Source organism: Lampetra planeri, chromosome 4 (genome assembly GCF_965212315.1).
Source record: "Lampetra planeri chromosome 4, kcLamPlan1.2.h2, whole genome shotgun sequence".
NCBI classification, from domain to species: Eukaryota; Metazoa; Chordata; class Hyperoartia; order Petromyzontiformes; family Petromyzontidae; genus Lampetra; species Lampetra planeri.
Genome location: NC_136110.1, coordinates 476,253 through 492,998, shown reverse-complemented (window position 1 = coordinate 492,998; position 16,746 = coordinate 476,253). Strand labels below are relative to the sequence as shown.

Sequence of the window (16,746 nt, the reverse complement as noted above, 5' to 3'; positions counted from 1 at the left end):
GTGTTACTTACCAATGAAGGCAGGGATGCTTGCTGGAGGTAATCGTAGCAAACATGGCAGGTCTGCCACTGCCAAGGAGACTAGCGTCGGCATTGATCAGCAACAACGGCAAATGTAGCATGTGCAAACCCGCAGCGGGCTGCTGTTTAATGTAGTGTCAATTGAGACAAAAAAATCCAGTGTTCGTGACCCCCTCAAGAAAAATGCAACTCCACGCAAGTGGAAGGCTGCCTCGCACCTTAAAGTCAAGACCCCCTCCCATCAGCCATCTCTCTCTCACAGCTGAATACACACAACACAAAGCCTGCAGTTTGGCATTGGTAAAATAACTTTGTCGCGCAAAAGACGCGCACAAGACACAAAGATCATGCCACGCCACCAAATGTTACAGTCGGGTGGGTTTCTAAGAAAGGAACGAAAATACCAACTCCCGCTACGCCAAAGAAACACGAGCACTCAACAACTGCCGCTCGGCGTGATGGGGGTGGAGAGACCTTCTGTTGGGAGCACAGGTCAAGCTCAAGTTTAAGGGCGCCGCTCCGTGCCTGGGGCCTGGCTCAACCAGTTGGGCCATAAACGTCCACGGGGCAAGCTCACATTCGTCGCCTCACCTCAAACACTCTCCACTAACGGCCAATAGGCAGATGGGGTTCTCGCGGAACAAAAGGTCGAGCGGGCCGGCACGCCTATGCGACGAGCAGCAAGTGTACGGTGGGGTCACGTACGGGCAGGCGTGTTTATCACTCGCTGGTCTGCAGACGCAGCCCACAAGCCCATCCTAACACGAGGGCTTCCCAGCCTTCCACGGCTCACCGCCAACCAACGCCCGCGCCTCGCCTGTCTCCCCACCACCGTGCAAAGCTCACAAACACCCACAAGCTCCTCCCACCACAGCCAAACCCGCCCTGCCACACCCCCCAATCCAGCCAGCCACACTCACCAACAACAACAGCACTCACAACTTGTGACACCCGTATCGTTATACTCTCTCTCCAACGTGTATTCGTGTTGTTCCCGCATGTTATTTGGCGATGTTGCATGTTATAACATAAACCTCGAATAGCAAAACTAATATTTGTCCAGCTAGCTGCTAAAATCATGAATACCTACGTCAAAAGACGTTCGTATATGCGTTAAATGCATGCTTTTTGTTTTTCGTTTATTGTCCTTCCCCCGCACCCCAGAGGAACACTGTTGGCTACGTACGGTGCGAAAGACGTTTAACATACATGCATCAGTTTGTGCAGTGTGTGCTTACTGTATTGTCAACTCCTGTATATTACAGGACTGTCCATCCGTGCCACCATCTTACGCCCAACCATCGCCCCTCCCCTTCCACACCTCCCCCTCCCCTACCACCAACACAATTGCATTGTACACATTGTAGAGTCGCGCGCGCGTTCTCTGGTCGGTTCGGCAGGTTGTCGCTCCCCCCCCACCAGCCATTCTCTCCATCTCCCACGAGCACCCCATTATCCCCCAAAGCCCGACCCTCCACCCCAAATCCCCACCGCTAATGTGAGTACTGTATATACTCCAGGGGGCGAACGAGACTGCGTGAGGACTGCAAGGATTACTTTATAATTTAGACGACCTGGTTTCGGCTAAATGTGAAATCCTGTAAGTGCCTGGCTACACAGGGTTTTACTATATACGCTCCATTCCACATGCTGGTGGTCCCCCCAGCATGTGGACCGAAACGTGAAGGCATCTTGCCGATCACCCGGTGAAGCCTGTAAACAATCGGAGTGCTACCCAGCACAACCGAGAAAACCGAGACCTCTCTTATGTTCTATACCACAACAGCCGCCATTCGCCACTAAAAGGTGGTGACGTCGTAGCGGCGTGCCAGACTAGGGTGCAGGCCACGTGATGTGCGGAAGGCTCACTGGCAGGTCACAGGACAGACCCAAGTGTTATGATTGGACTGTGTAGCCTACACAAGCTGCTGGGGCAAGTGCTGTTAATGAGCACGTCAAGAGGGGTATGAAGCACGAGCAGGTCGGCTGTGGCCAGGACCACACATGGCCAACTCGGGCTCCTATTTGCCGATGTTCAATACACATTGCACCCGGAGCTAATTTAAGGCCGAGTCAACCTATTGGATGCCCAGGACAGGTTTCAGATATTCGTTACTGAAATAGGCCGTGTGTGGCAACTTAACTCGGGTCACTAAGTTCGTAGCGCAGTGGGCTAATCACTGTGCCACCGCTCCCCGTACACACACACATAGGGGGGCCGCACAGCCGTTGTTTTTCCCAGCGCACCTGCCCCGTGTCCCATGCACCGTGGCGCTCTCCTCTCAGGCGCAAGCCGAGCGGGTTGTACAGCCTGCGCCATCGTGTTTACCCAGCGCCAGCGTTTGTGAGCTCAAGGCCAAGGCTGGGTGCACCTTCACCAGGTTACGCAAGCACACCACGCGCACAACCTGCGTGCACTTAAGCCAGTAACGTCTATCACTGTCGGGTTCTCTTTGAGATGCATGGTAGCACGGTTCATTGGGGCGACTTGCCCAAGCCTGTTTTCCTGCAAATAATGTGGCAAACGCACACACACACGCGCGCACAAAGATAAAAAAAAAGATCCTCCGTATAGCCTTAACAGATTGTAGGGGCAAGTGCTGTTAGCAAGCACCGATAAAGGCTGGCACGGCACACGAGGGGGTGGGTGGCCAATACCACGCCCGGCCGCCGTTGTCTCCCTAGTGGCGATGTTAACACATCGCAAAAGGTACTCATTTGAGGCTGAGTCGACCTAGGGGAGGCCCAGGATCGGTTCAGATAATCGTCACTGGTGTTGGCCGTGAGCGGGAATCGAACCCGGGTCGCCAGGTTCGTAGCGCAGCACGCTAACCGTTACACTACCGCTCGCCACACGCGCGCACACACACACAGACACACACGATCCGCCGCGACCTACTTTGTCGTGAGGACAGCACGCCCAACTGGCAATGTGACACTCGTGGACACGCGTTGACAAGCGTGTGCACGAGAGCACATGTGCAGACCGCATAATGGCAGAGGGGAGAATGAGGTTAAACAGCATCGACTTGATTGGTGTTCAAGGTATGCTGCTCAAGAGAACCTCTCATCATTACCAATGTGTCTACGTGAGCACAAACCGTATGTACGAGGGGGGAGAGGCAAAGCCGACTGAAAACTTGTTTAAACTATTTTAGAGTTAATGAAGCAACAGAATTGGCTGGTTTGGTTTGAGTAGGATGGAGTTGTATAACGTGTTAGGGTTACGAACAGCGTACAAATACTTCTGAGATCTGTTCAGGCAGTCTTACTTCTATGCACATACTGGGAGGCGTACTTGACGTTTCGCCCACGAACTAATTGGTGCGGTGTTGCCGACGACCAAGCTGCTTGTGGTGGGGGCGGTGCTCACCATGACCTCGTTGGTGTCTCCGTGCTCAAAATACTCCTGCACAATGGGGGTCACCGTCTTCTCAAAGTTGCCGTCCTCCAGCTCCGGGACCACCGTCTCGTACACGCAGTTCTCCTGCACACGCCGTACAGAGGCTCAAGACGGTTTTTCAGGAGGGTCCTGCCTGGCTCTCAGAATGTTGCTGCTGTGTGTGATCCACAAGGAGTCGTTTAAAGGTTATTTTTCAGCATTTGGATGTTTGGCCAATATCACTTTCATTGTTTTTAGCTGGTGTTGTTGATGTTGGTGCTGGGGGGCCCCTGTTGCATTTTCCTGGCTTGTGACACGGGGTTGCTTAACCTCCTGCTGTTGCCCATAATTCCATCCTGACTCTCCAACCCAGCCTCCGTCTACACGAGCATAGGTTTTTTGTAAGGAGTCTTAAGATGTGATTGCAATTAGACGCTACATAAATGCAGTGTTGTCATTGTTATAATATCTAGCAGGCAAAGTAATGAGTTTCCTATGTGCCCCTTTAAAAAAAGCCGCTCAAGTTGAGGAGGCGCAAGCTGCTGTTAGCGCACCTGCGCGTCGTCGTAGTTCGGGTCCCGGGCATCAACGTTGATGTCGTCGTAAATTTGCCCGGGAACGCCCCAGACACCTTTGCCTCCAGCCCCACCTGCCACAACAACATCATGACACACCAACAACAACATTACAGCAATGGGAGTTTCTGTGACATGGTAGATAGATATGTAACCTCCCGGCTCCCCTCTACCATCTACCCTCCGGCCATTCACTGACTTGACAGTTACATCCTTTAGACCATCTCGTGTCGTATGGTTTGTTTAATTATGCTCAAGGACTTTAGTTTGTAAATAAAGGTGGAGCCCTGAAATGATCGACCACACCACTGCTGGTGGAGGAGCCTATGTAATAGGGAGCTCTACACAGCTGCTCTCTAGAGCAGTGGTGCGAGCAGGCAATTCCAATGCTGTATCCTTGGCTTGTTTTAAATATGGATTTAAGAGTTTATTGTGATTTCATGCTACGAACAGAGGCGGTTGGGGGGACAATTAATAAACTTAAACCATTATTTCAACTGCAGTTCCGGGAGATCAAACTGGCGACCTCTGGATTTCAAGTCCAGTGTACTCACCATTTAACACCAGGACAGCATCACACACGGTTCAATGCATGTATATTATTTGCATAAAAAAATATTCGAAAATTTATAATTGCATGGCTTTGTGGAACATCACAGATCGTTAATCACATCGTTAGCGTCTTATTCCAGCATGTGTACCCACAAAACAAAGCTCCTTTTCCATGAATTCCCTGCCATCTAATCCACTGAGGTGCAGCCTCCCTTGCTAAATTGATGAGACAGCATTGGCCAATGCCCTACACCAAAGTTATCTGCCTCACTGTTACGCAATACCTAGGGTGGTTGTTCCACAATGACACAAAAAATTAAGCAGTGAATAAAAAAACGCAGTCCACTTTTCGCCATATCCCCCCCATTCAACGTCCGTGCGCCCGGAGCCATTTTAAATGGCTTTGCAGGGTCCAATTTTATCATGAGATTATATTATCGACCGAATAGCTGAACATTCTTTCCCATTTCAAGTGGTGTAAGTGTGAGGCTGCACAACCCGTGCTGAACAATGGCACAACCTAATGAGGATCTCAATACCCCCCTACTGTGTCTTTGATTTCATAATTTCCCAGACGGACACATCCACCACTTGCTCGAGTCAATCCACCAAAGGGGGAACAGGATGAGCATCGACAATGTACACAGCTGCAGTAACCCACAGGGGGCTGCTCAAAAGGAGCAGGCATAATCCACTACCCCCCATGGACAGGAAACGGCGCACGGTGGGGTTTAGGTGGGGTCTAGTTCATTACCGGGAGGGTCACATTTACACACGACGCCGCCACAAACCCATTCATCACGACGACCTCAATGCGCAGCACACAGCTCCCCTAACGGATGGGACCGGTGACTCGAGGGAGGCGGGCGGGCAGTGCAAGCTGTACAACAGTGCCAGCAACAACAGCAACAACAACGCACCTTTCTTGGGTAGGCCTCGGCCCTTGTTGGAGCGCGAGCGCCGGTCGAGCAGCGGCAGAGCCTTGCCGCGGGGACTGGTGGGGCTCACCGAGAGCGTGCCGGCCCCACCGGGCCCGCGCACTCCGTCGCACCCCCGCGACTCCTCGGACAGCGACTCGCGTCCCGAGTCGCGCGACGAGCTCTTGCGGAGGCGGCGCTTCTCACGCGCGCGGATCCTCGCCTCGTGCAGAGCCTTCTCCTGCGGTGACCAGTTCCCGTTCATCTCCTCGCCAAAGTCCTCCGAGTCATCCACGTCGTCGTAGTCGTAGGCATCCACAAACTCCGCTGTGCGCAACGAGGGGTGGGAGTAGAGTCAGCAGCGGCAGCTAAGAGGTGAAGCTGAAGAGTCTGAAGAATCACACTCCGCCATTATAATTTTGTCATTATTATTTAATTTCTGTAAGAGTCATTCATGTAAATTGCATTTTATAACGCTGAACATTGAAACCACACCCATTTAACAATTGCTTTTCGTATTATTTATATTGCTTGCAGGCCACGTAACAATATGCCTATAATTAGGATTCAATCCAAAAATAAACGACTCCTATTTGTTTCACCTGTACCGTTTGCAGACTTGTAACAATTCACCTTACCGATTCGATACATGATCACAATTCAAGTTAAGAATTTACTCATTTGTTTAATTTGTGTTGTACATGCAGGCCAAGTAACGGTCTGTCATGTCACTATTTTGACAAATCGTAACCATTCTGGGCCACGATTCCATAGAAAATAATGTATTGTTGATTACGTTGGCCATACATCAACATGTGGAGAGAGAAATAGGGGGTAAGGTGCAGGGACAGATTAACGTATTACTCGCCAATGTTGTTCGGCATAGCCAGTAACCAAACTCAGGCGGCTGGGATCATAACGCAGTGTGCCAAACCACTGCGCCACTGCTCCATCAGTGTTTAAAAACAGACTATGGAAAACTACAAAACACACTCTTAAATTTGATTAGTCAACTTAACTCATGTAGATATTAAACTATGTTCAAAAGTAACTTTTAAAGATCACTTTTTGACCCCCAAAACCACCAACTACAAAGAGCAAGGGAAGATGGGATTAGTGGTTAGGGCAATGGTTCTCAATATAACGGTGGGGGGGGGGGGTGCCCGCAGGCTGCGACACGGTTACAGTTCGGCCACGTTGCATTGATAAAATACACATGAAACACATACCTCACTCACACAAAACACTGATATCCAACATGAAAAAAATGCCTGACACCGTTGTTGAAGGGAGGTGTGGACATGTTATTTTTATGTATCGTAGCCTCCGTAAGCTGGGGGGGCACGCGGAGGCAGGGAGATGGGGTGTGGGAATGGACACATGGACCTGCGCTTCGGTGCTGTGCCGAGGCTGTTCCTGGGCCAGCAGAGTCAGTTTTCCACTATTCATGACACCGAGGCATCAGACCTAGGACTTTGGCAGGGCTTTAACTTTAATTGGCTCAAGAAGATCCAGCTAAGGATGTGGTGGGAGATGAGCACAGCAGATGTGACGAGAGACGGAGCAAAGAGTAGAGGAACGTGGAAAGAAAATCCAAGCAGCTGACCCCTAGAAGAAGCATAACCACTTATGATCATTTCCTCCAATATGAAACGGGGCATACGGCATGTTTATTTTCTATATAGGGAAGTGGTATTGACGGACATGTTGAGTTTTTTTGTTGTTTGTGCGTATGCTCCACTGCCAGCGTAATATCACAAAAATGTGTCCCCTTATGATCAGGTCAGCGCAGGTAAACTTCAAACCCGATGTGAGCATGCCATCTTTTGTAGCTCTCCAGTCACATCAAGTTTTCAAGTTTCAAGTTTCATGTATTAGGTATAGTTCTAGATTTGAAGCTTGATACAGTAAATTTAGCTGTGACGGTCCCACCTGATGACGGAGACTTGTGTTGCCTCCGAAACGTCGCGATTTATTATTTTATTTATATTATTATTTGTATTATTTATTTTCACCTACGTGACTTTACCGAAAAAACCTAAGAGTATTAGGCGTAGCCCTGTGAGCCATGCGGCTCTTGAGTCGGGTGCAACCGCAACAAACAAAATACGAACGGAGAACATCTTAAAGCGATGACGCGCAACAGAAACATCCTGGATAAAGCAGCAAATCTTCCAAAAAAAAACGGTGTGTGCAAAAATCGCAGTGTGATGCAAGTCAAACAATAACAACCTTAATACAATTTAGATTACCCATGTTTTCGAAATCACCAATATAACGCTATAAAAACAATGTAACAACAGTAATTATGACTGACGTTTTCTACACTCTTACATCAGGATCTGATTTTGTCTACGACGATATCAAATATCATCAAATTTTCGATAACTAAGTCCAATCAATAACTCACACTCGAAGCCAAAATGTCAACGTTAATGGAAGTGGCAACGCATCATAATGTAGCAGCACCCTCCTGAAAAAGTCTTAATGACTCAGTTAGGATTTCCTGAGTAGACATACTACACTATTACTAACTACCATTAAGTATCTTGATTTGAAGCTTTCGTGACTGCAGGAATTCATACTCTGGTTCTTTCGGTAAAGTCACGTAGATAGAAAATAATAATAAGGTGACGGCCGCTTGTGTTGCGACCGAAACGTCGTGTTCTCTTTCGTTATTGTTTCTATCTACGTGACTTTACCGAAAGAACCAGAGAGTACCATTAAGTAGTTGTTGATAATTACCAATACGGCTACTTCAGCATTGCTGGGTTTCTATGGTGCATGCCAATGCTACGCCCAATATTGTTTACATCAACATTACGCAACCACACAGCGATCCTGTGCAAGTAAAACTCGTCACAACCAACCAGTGCAGGATTGGGACAATTACACCATCATTCACCGTGGAACCTCGCAATGGGAACTAATAATTCTCGTAAACACCGTGAACGGCAGGGGATACAAAGCCTGTCGACTGCTCCACCCCCCTTACACGAAGCAGTGCTTTTTTGTGGAGGATTCCACAAGCATCAGGCTCCACACGCCTCCTCCTCCCTGTGCCTCCGCCCTTCCCTCCCCACGCAGCACGGAACCCGAACAGGCACCACACGGGCCTAGTAAACAATGGGCAAGTCTGGACTTGTGCATTCAATTTGGTGTGAGGTTTGACTGTTTTTTTCAAATATTTCCTTAGGCTAATGGGCACAAAGATTTAATCAGATGGTACAAACGAGGAAGACGGTGCAGGCAAGGTGCTGGAGATGGGAATACACACAAGAGGTGGAAGTATTAAAATACCCTCTGTACTGTTACATTATAAAAATGTAACAGCACAGAGGGTATAAACAAAAGAACAGTACAAATGAGACAAAGAGTTTAAGACAAACGGCGAAGACTAATCATACAGCACACGACGGTAGATTGTGAAAAACAACAACAGTACAATTCACGTAAGACAGTACAAAATAATTCAAACAAGAATCGATCCAGGAATCCATCTTGTTTGACTTCAGGAATCGATCCTTATTAGACTTGTGAGCGGGCTGGTAAACATCGCTCAGAGCCCATCCTCCTATTGCCTCCTATTGGTGCAGCCGGCGTTGTGCTCCCCCACCCACGTCAGCCCATTTTCCAGCTACTCAGAACTGTTACGCTCAAACCAATCCCTGTTATCTCGAGCGACAGGGGCTCCTGCAGGGCCCAGTGATCTCAAGTTCTTTGCGTGGCGGGGGCCATGGGCAGCCCACAAAACCCAACAACGGCAACAGAGAGACGCCTCGACACGTCCAACATTCGGGCAACAATCACCATCGCAGGCAATTATTATCCAAAACGAAACGGCCTCTGCCGTGTCGCGACCACCACGGTGCACACAGCAAGGTCGCTTGTGTGCACAAACACACGCCACAGTACTACGTTTAGTTATCGAGTTGCAAGTGGAATGAATAATGAACATAATTGACAGATCAATAGCATGATAATGCACCCTTCATTGTGTCAATAATCGAGTATGATGAACATATTTCGATACATCCACAGCGGCACGTATCCATGAAGAGCTGTATTGGAAATCAACTGCTGCCTGCGGGCTAATCCCCATGCCATGAGGATCGTTGGGGTTAAGATGGCTATACTTCACCACGCTGGTCAGCATGGGTTGAAAGCAGGAAGCAGAGACACGAGAGCATAGAAGTACAGCGCAACAATGCATTTGCTTGCTGACATTTAGTCCTGCAGCAACAGCAGCCCGTGGCGGCGTGTGCTTGATGAATGGTCGCTGCTCAGGTAAACGCTGCGCAGGCTCGAACCTGCTTAGCTGTCGAGATCCAACTCGCTCAGGTGCATTCTGGGTTTCACGTTTATGCAAGTGACCTGGCGTAGCAGTAGTGTATGATAATAAATACATCTCTAAATGCATCAATCTTACAATTGTGATGACGATTACAGTGACAAAGACGAACATCTTTCAACAAAACAATCAGCGTGTGGTTAGAATTTACGTGAAAAAGCCGTCTGTCAGCTACCGTCCCAGGCAAGATCACCCCCCCCACCCATGTCGAGGCCAAGGTTATGCACCTTACAAACACACCAACTCGAGTTTCTGAGAGGAGGGGATTTGTACAGCTATTTTATTGTCATTTGCTCGAAGTTCTGCTTTTGGTTCCAGGGCTATAAGCAGAACGACAAACATGTTTTGTTATGTTGATCGAGATACGGTGAAGTGGTGTTAGGTCAATGATTTAAGTAGTAAAATCTGCACGTATAGAACCACATTTAAAACTGTTCTTCTCAAAAGCGTACCAACTATCCCTCCTCGGGGTGGTATTAACAAATTGTTTGTAAATAGGGCAAAGTAATCACCGTGCTCGTTAGAAGCCAGCAGCAGCTCACGCACAGCGACTCGAACCGGATCCAACTGACTGTGCGTGCGCGTGTGTTCGTGCGTGCATATAAACACGTGGAGGGCACAAAGGGACAGACTGGGTTGGATTTAGCGGATAGAAGGGGATGGGGGTTTGTGTTCGGGATATCTGGTTAGGGTTGGGGATAGTTTTTGGACAAGGTTAGGGAGTTAGGTTAGAGATTAGGTAAGGAATCGGGTTAAGGGACGAGGTTAGAGAGTTAGGGGATGGAGTTATAAACATATTTAGGGGGTTACAGGATATTATGGGTGTAGTAGGGGATAGGATTAGCGGTGGGGTGAGGCTCTGGGCGACTGATTTAGTGCAACGCTATTTTTGCACGACCGCACGCCAGTGTTGGCGGGCCCACCACGGTGCGCAGACGCTGGCGAGAGATCCACTCGTACACCGATTGGTGCCCCGGTGTCCTCCTACCCACGCCAAGCAAACACTGCTGCCTCGCACGGTCCAGCAGCACCCCCGGTTTACCCTGCTCCTCAATAGGCGCCTGAAGGCTGGGGCCGTCCTGCCTAGTAGTAAATACGTGTCATTGTCAGCAGGCCCCGCGCGCTCCGGCACGCTGGGCCCCCCATGCCTACGCAGCTCGCCCCCCTCCACCCCTCCACCACCGAGGGGCGGGCGAGTGACGTCTCCCGTAAACAACTGGGCCGCGAGGGGGCAGCCAGGCCTTGCGTCAGGCTCGGCCCCTTTGTTGTTGTTTTGCACGCACACGCGCACACACACACGCGCGCGCGCGCGCACACGCGCGCACACACACGCACACGTCCCCTCCACCCCCTCGGACTCGCAGGCTGGTTATCCCCGGGGGGCTTGCTGCCCTGTGCCGGGGCGAGCGCTCGCAGACATTCAAGGTTGCGAGGTCAAATCCTGAGGAGATTGGACTCAGCCCATCATCCTTTCCTTCGGGGTCGATAGAATAGTACCACTTTGTTCGGACGTGAACAGTGGGTTGTCCTGTGCATAGACTCGCCCTCGCCCATAAGAATCGGGCATTTCCACCAGGGCTATGAATAGGGCTAGGGATAGGAAATGAGCACCACCTCGATTATGATTTGAGCAGGAACTCGATTGAAATGTAAACTGATGAGTTAATTTCCACACATGTTGGCCAAGCCGATCCCATTGAGTTCCAGAACCGGGCTGAAATGTTGCACTCAAATACAGCTGACTACGGGAGCAGGTTGAGACGTTACACGTCTGTACAGCATAACAAGGGAGAGAGACCTCGGTGAACCGGTCCGAGCAACCCACACAGGCGAAGCGACTCAAATACACAGCAGCTAACACACACACACGCAGGCAACAACTGTAAAAGCGTGCAAACATTTCACAAACACGAAATCGTAGCACAAGTTCGGACGAAGCGGCCCGTGATGACACCAAAGTGCGCACATCGCGAGCCGCGGTGACGACTCAAGCCGCATTCAGCTCACCCCCAATACTGAACCACTCGCTTAAAATGTGAAATTGCCTTCAAAAGTTATACCCAAATAATCCTCGTGTAGTTTTAATGCATCTTAAAGCAAAGATTTGCGTTAAAATGCGTATTAAGAGAATGCATGCGGTACTTTACCATTGTTAACGATTTTTATCGATTAATATCAAGGGGGTTCTCTTCCCCCACTTGCAAAGGGGGCCACGGCGTTAAGCAACGTCCAATTCACAGCAGATACTTGTTCTAATATTATATTGTCGTTCAGCTGCATTGTGTCGCCGTGTCTAATTGTGCTACGAGTTGGTATCGTGCTGACGCAGTGCTACCGGCCGTCTCGCTGCTACTGCTGCATTGTAACTCTAATCTCATCTGGTTACCGAGTGAGTTGTCGTGTTCCTGCAGCAGTGTTCTGTGTCTGCCGTTGTCCCACTGCGTCATCACCCCGTGTCCCATTGCGTAGTCGTCCCGTAACCGCGTCAGTGCTACCGCTTATCGCCCTGTAGTTGTCTCAAGCCGTCGTACCGCGCGGCGTGGCCGAGTCGCGTTGTGTCGAGGCTGTTGCGTGCCTGCTATGTCACAGGGCTGCTATCGTGCCGAGCTCAGACGCACTGTGTTACACCCCGTCGTGTCCCCGTTGTGTCCACGTTGTCAGCTCGTATGCTGTGGCATGACATCACTGCGTCGCAACAGAGTCCCATTGTGTCCGTGCGTCTCCCCGTTCCGTCCTCTTGAGGCCCTTGCCTGTCGTGTGCTACTGTACACTCGTGTGTGGTTCGGCTTGTGGTGGTTTGCGTAGTGTTGTTTATTGTGCAGTGCTGCGTAGTGTTGTTGTGTGTGTGCTGTAGTGTTGTTGTGTGTGTGCTGTAGTGTTGTTGTGTGTGTGCTGTAGTGTTGCTGTGTGTGTGCTGTAGTGTTGCTGTGTGTGTGTGTGCTGTAGTGTTGTTGTGTGTGTGCTGCAGTGTTGCTGTGTGCATGCTGTAGTGTTGTTGTGTGTGTGCTGTAGTGTTGCTGTGTGTGTGCTGTAGTGTTGCTGTGTGTGTGTGTGCTGTAGTGTTGTTGTGTGTGTGCTGTAGTGTTGTTGTGTGTGTGCTGTAGTGTTGTTGTGTGTGTGCTGTAGTGTTGCTGTGTGTGTGCTGTAGTGTTGCTGTGTGTGTGTGTGCTGTAGTGTTGTTGTGTGTGTGCTGCAGTGTTGCTGTGTGCATGCTGTAGTGTTGTTGTGTGTGTGCTGTAGTGTTGCTGTGTGTGTGCTGTAGTGTTGTTGTGTGTGTGCTGTAGTGTTGTTGTGTGTGTGCTGTAGTGTTGCTGTGTGTGTGCTGTAGTGTTGCTGTGTGTGTGTGTGCTGTAGTGTTGCTGTGTGTGTGTGTGCTGTAGTGTTGTTGTGTGTGTGCTGTAGTGTTGTTGTGTGTGTGCTGTAGTGTTGTTGTGTGTGTGCTGTAGTGTTGCTGTGTGTGTGCTGTAGTGTTGCTGTGTGTGCTGTAGTGTTGCTGTGTGTGTGCTGTAGTGTTGCGTGTGTGCTGTAGTGTTGTTGTGTGTGTGCTGTAGTGTTGCTGTGTGTGTGCTGTAGTGTTGCTGTGTGTGTGTGTGCTGTAGTGTTGTTGTGTGTGTGCTGCAGTGTTGCTGTGTGCATGCTGTAGTGTTGTTTACTGTGCAGTGTTGTTGTGTGCATGGTGAAGTGTTGTTACGCAGTGTTGAGGATGTGTGGCGCTGTGGCGCTGTGGCGCTGTTGTTTACGTCACCGCCACTGCTCGTGTGTACGCTATTGTTGTTGTTGTTCAGCCTGTGTGTGACTTGTGCACTGCACTCGCTCAGTCTATCCTTGCTCGACTGTGGCGGTGGGATCGCGTCGTGCACAAATCACTCCCCCGTCATCTCCCGGAGCGAGCGTTGTTACTTTGTTGTGTTTTTGGAATTGTGTTATTACGCCACTTGGCGTGTTACTGTTGTGTACACAATGCAGCATGGCAGTGGCGTTATGTTTACACAAGTACGTCGTTGTTGTTGTGTTAATGTATTGTTGTGTTTTTATGCATAAATCAGCAGCCCATCTCCCGGGGCGAGTGTGACAAAGCAGTGTGGCCATGTCGTTACACCGTGGTGTGTCACATCTTGTGTTGCTTTACGTCGACTGCTTTGTGTGTCAATCACCCTCGGGCTCTCCCTCTATCATGATGCACTACGCGTCCGTGTTGTTCATTCTCGTGTCGCTCGTTGTGTATGACACTTTGTGTTGTTGTTGTGGTTGTGTTGTGGTTGTGGTTGTGTTGTTGTTGTGTTTGACCCCCACCTCCCGGGGCGAGTCTGCCCGCGGGCCGGGCCTCCACGGTCTCGGCGGCCATGGCTCGGCTCGGCTCGTCGGTGGCGATGCCCCTCGCGCCGGACGACGACGACGGAGACGAAGTTTCTGGAAAGCAAAGCCACAGCACCACCACCACCACCATCAACAACACGACTCCTCCACGGCCCCACGCAACTAATTGTAATTGCATAAATTGCCCAAAGATTTCCTCAGTAACTTACAGTGGCGAGCGCCTCTTTTTTTTCCTATTCAATCGCCTCGGAACAATAACAGCAGCAGAAGAAGAGGTGATGTTGATAATACAAATAATTACTTTTAAAAAAAAAAGTTCGAGATTTCGAATCTACAACGATTCGGTTGCAATTAATGACAGCGTGAAGCGAAAAAAATAGTGCGTTTGATGTTTGTTGTGTTTTGTTAGTTTAATGTTGGTTGTGAGGTAAAGTAACTACAACTAAGCAGGACCAGGGACTGTGTGGAGAGAACGCGGGGGCGCCTTTTATATAGCGGGGGGGGGGGTGAGGGGCGGGGCGGGGGTGAGGGGGCGGGGCGTGATTGACACGTGAGCCCCGCCCCCTTCGCGTCACAGTTACCGGGCAGAGGGATGCCAAACGATCGTAGAATCGATCCAATTGCAACGATTCCACCAATGGATCGATGTAGATGTTTACCATTGTTTTGTACATAAACATTTATGGCGCTGTATTCAATGTACTTTGGAATCAGCAGCCACAGGGTCAATCCATTGCTGGATGAAGCCACCCCCCATCCCCCGCCGCAATCTCTCACGATCCTGCGAGCGATGTCATAATCCAGCCAGCACACGAGCTCACTCTACCGCTCCATCTCTGCGACGGACGTCTTCTCGGGCGCATTTGCCAACCTTTAGCTGCCACTCCGTTACCAGGCTCGACCATCGCTCCTTCTCGCCGCCACGTGGCCTGCCCGAGCCCACTCGTGGATGCAAACCTGCGTGCGTTACATTTCGATTTAAAGCTTTCGTGGCTGCAGGGATTCATATTCTTGGATCTTTCGGTTAAGTCACGTTGAAGGGGAATAACATTTTTTTTTTATAATTTTATTATTTCCCTTCTACGTGACTTTACCGAAAGATCCAAGAATAAGAATCCCTGCGTACGTTCTCTCGTCGATGCGTTCCTCCTTCCATCTCAGCGTGGTGGGACGCAATTCCACTCGCCGTGATTCTTTGCGTACTTTTCAGATTTGGCTTCATGTTCATAGTCAATGCCCCACATGTCTCTTCATCTACGCGTCACAGCAGGTCATACGCACGGAGTTAAATATCCCTCACACACTCACGTGGCTATGTTTCGTTACAGTTTTCAAAATCACTCCATCCGGAGCTCGCTCGTCTCTTTATCCATTACTCAGATCCCGGTCCGCCTTTACTACTTGTCAATACTTACCAGAGATTCACAAACACAACAGCGATGTTGTTGGTGTGAATCAACTTTGCATGCGACGCAACAGAATGGAATCGACTCACGAATCGTTTTAATTTGAATCGTTAGAATCCATTTTTGTTCGTGGCTTGAATGCGGGCTCCGAACCAAGCCGCCCAAGTTCGATTCGCGCTCACGGCCACCATCAATGACGATGATCTGAATCGGTCCTGAGGCTCCTCGACTACGACTCGGCCTCAAACGAGCGCCTGGTACGATTTGTAAAAATCGCCACTGGGGAGACAAAGGCGGCCGGGCGTGGTGCTGGCCACCCACTCCCTCGTGTGCCACAGTGCCGACCTTCATGGGGAGCGAGTAGCAGCACTTGCCCCAACAGCCTGCTGAGGCTATACGGGGGATCTTCGTCTTTGTCCCCCCCCCTCAGCCCCACGTGACCGGAGGCAGCGCGCGCCCACTCAAATCCCCCACGGCCCCTCCCCCCGTTCTCCACCCTGGGCGCTACCCCCCCTCCCTGCTTCCTTAACCACGTGACTAGCGACAGCACGCGATAGAACGCCCCATTGAAGGGGGCCCACGTGATCGGAGACACCGCGCGGCTATTGGCTGAGCGGGAGCCGCGGTGAGGGAGGCGTGTCCCGCGGGGAACCAATGGCAGGAGGGTGACGTCACCTCTCGCCCATAACAACAGCGGCAGCTGTAGGGGAGCGTGGGGTGGTGGTTCAGCTCTGCAGTCCAGACTCTGGTGGAAATTCCACATTCCGATGGTGGGGGGCGAGTACGTCCAAAGGACAACCCAACTGCTGTATTCATCTTCTAAATTGTAAACGCGTTCATTTAGAACACTAAGACAGGTGTGAAGACCTTGATTTGAAGCTTTCGTGACTGCAGAAATCCATACTTTTTGGTTATTTCGGTAAAGTCACGTGGGTTTTGTTTGATTTTATACCGACGTGAACCAAATAGTAGAGAGGTGTGAAGGTGTTTAAACACCAAATAGATGAAGCTCTCGCATGGCACGAGCCACACACAGTTGTGGCACAACGTGCTCTGATCTATAATACTGTACACGCATTGCCTCTGAAACTGGCCTACACCATGACAGCCTTCTGCATGGCCTTGTCTCAGCTGTGTTAGACCAGAGGACGCCAAAAGGCGAACTTCTTTTTGTGTTTAGTTTGTTGTCCTTACCCCGCACTCCCCGATGGGCACGATTGGCTACG

At 50.2% G+C, this 16,746-nt stretch overlaps 1 protein-coding gene across 1 annotated transcript in view; it reads right to left on the bottom strand.

Annotated features, from left to right (window-relative positions):
* PDCD4 (programmed cell death 4) overlaps positions 1–14,586 on the bottom strand; it is a 33,895-nt gene extending 19,309 nt beyond the window's left edge. The window contains exons 1-5 of the mRNA XM_078592906.1: positions 14,324–14,586; positions 14,091–14,207; positions 5,450–5,773; positions 3,957–4,051; positions 3,394–3,507 (exon numbers count right to left, since the gene is read on the bottom strand). Coding sequence (XP_078449032.1) covers positions 3,394–3,507; positions 3,957–4,051; positions 5,450–5,773; positions 14,091–14,142 — 585 coding nt within the window. The 5' untranslated portion in view covers positions 14,143–14,207; positions 14,324–14,586. The remainder of the gene's footprint in view (positions 1–3,393; positions 3,508–3,956; positions 4,052–5,449; positions 5,774–14,090; positions 14,208–14,323) is intronic.
* Between the last annotated feature and the right edge of the window lie 2,160 nt (positions 14,587–16,746).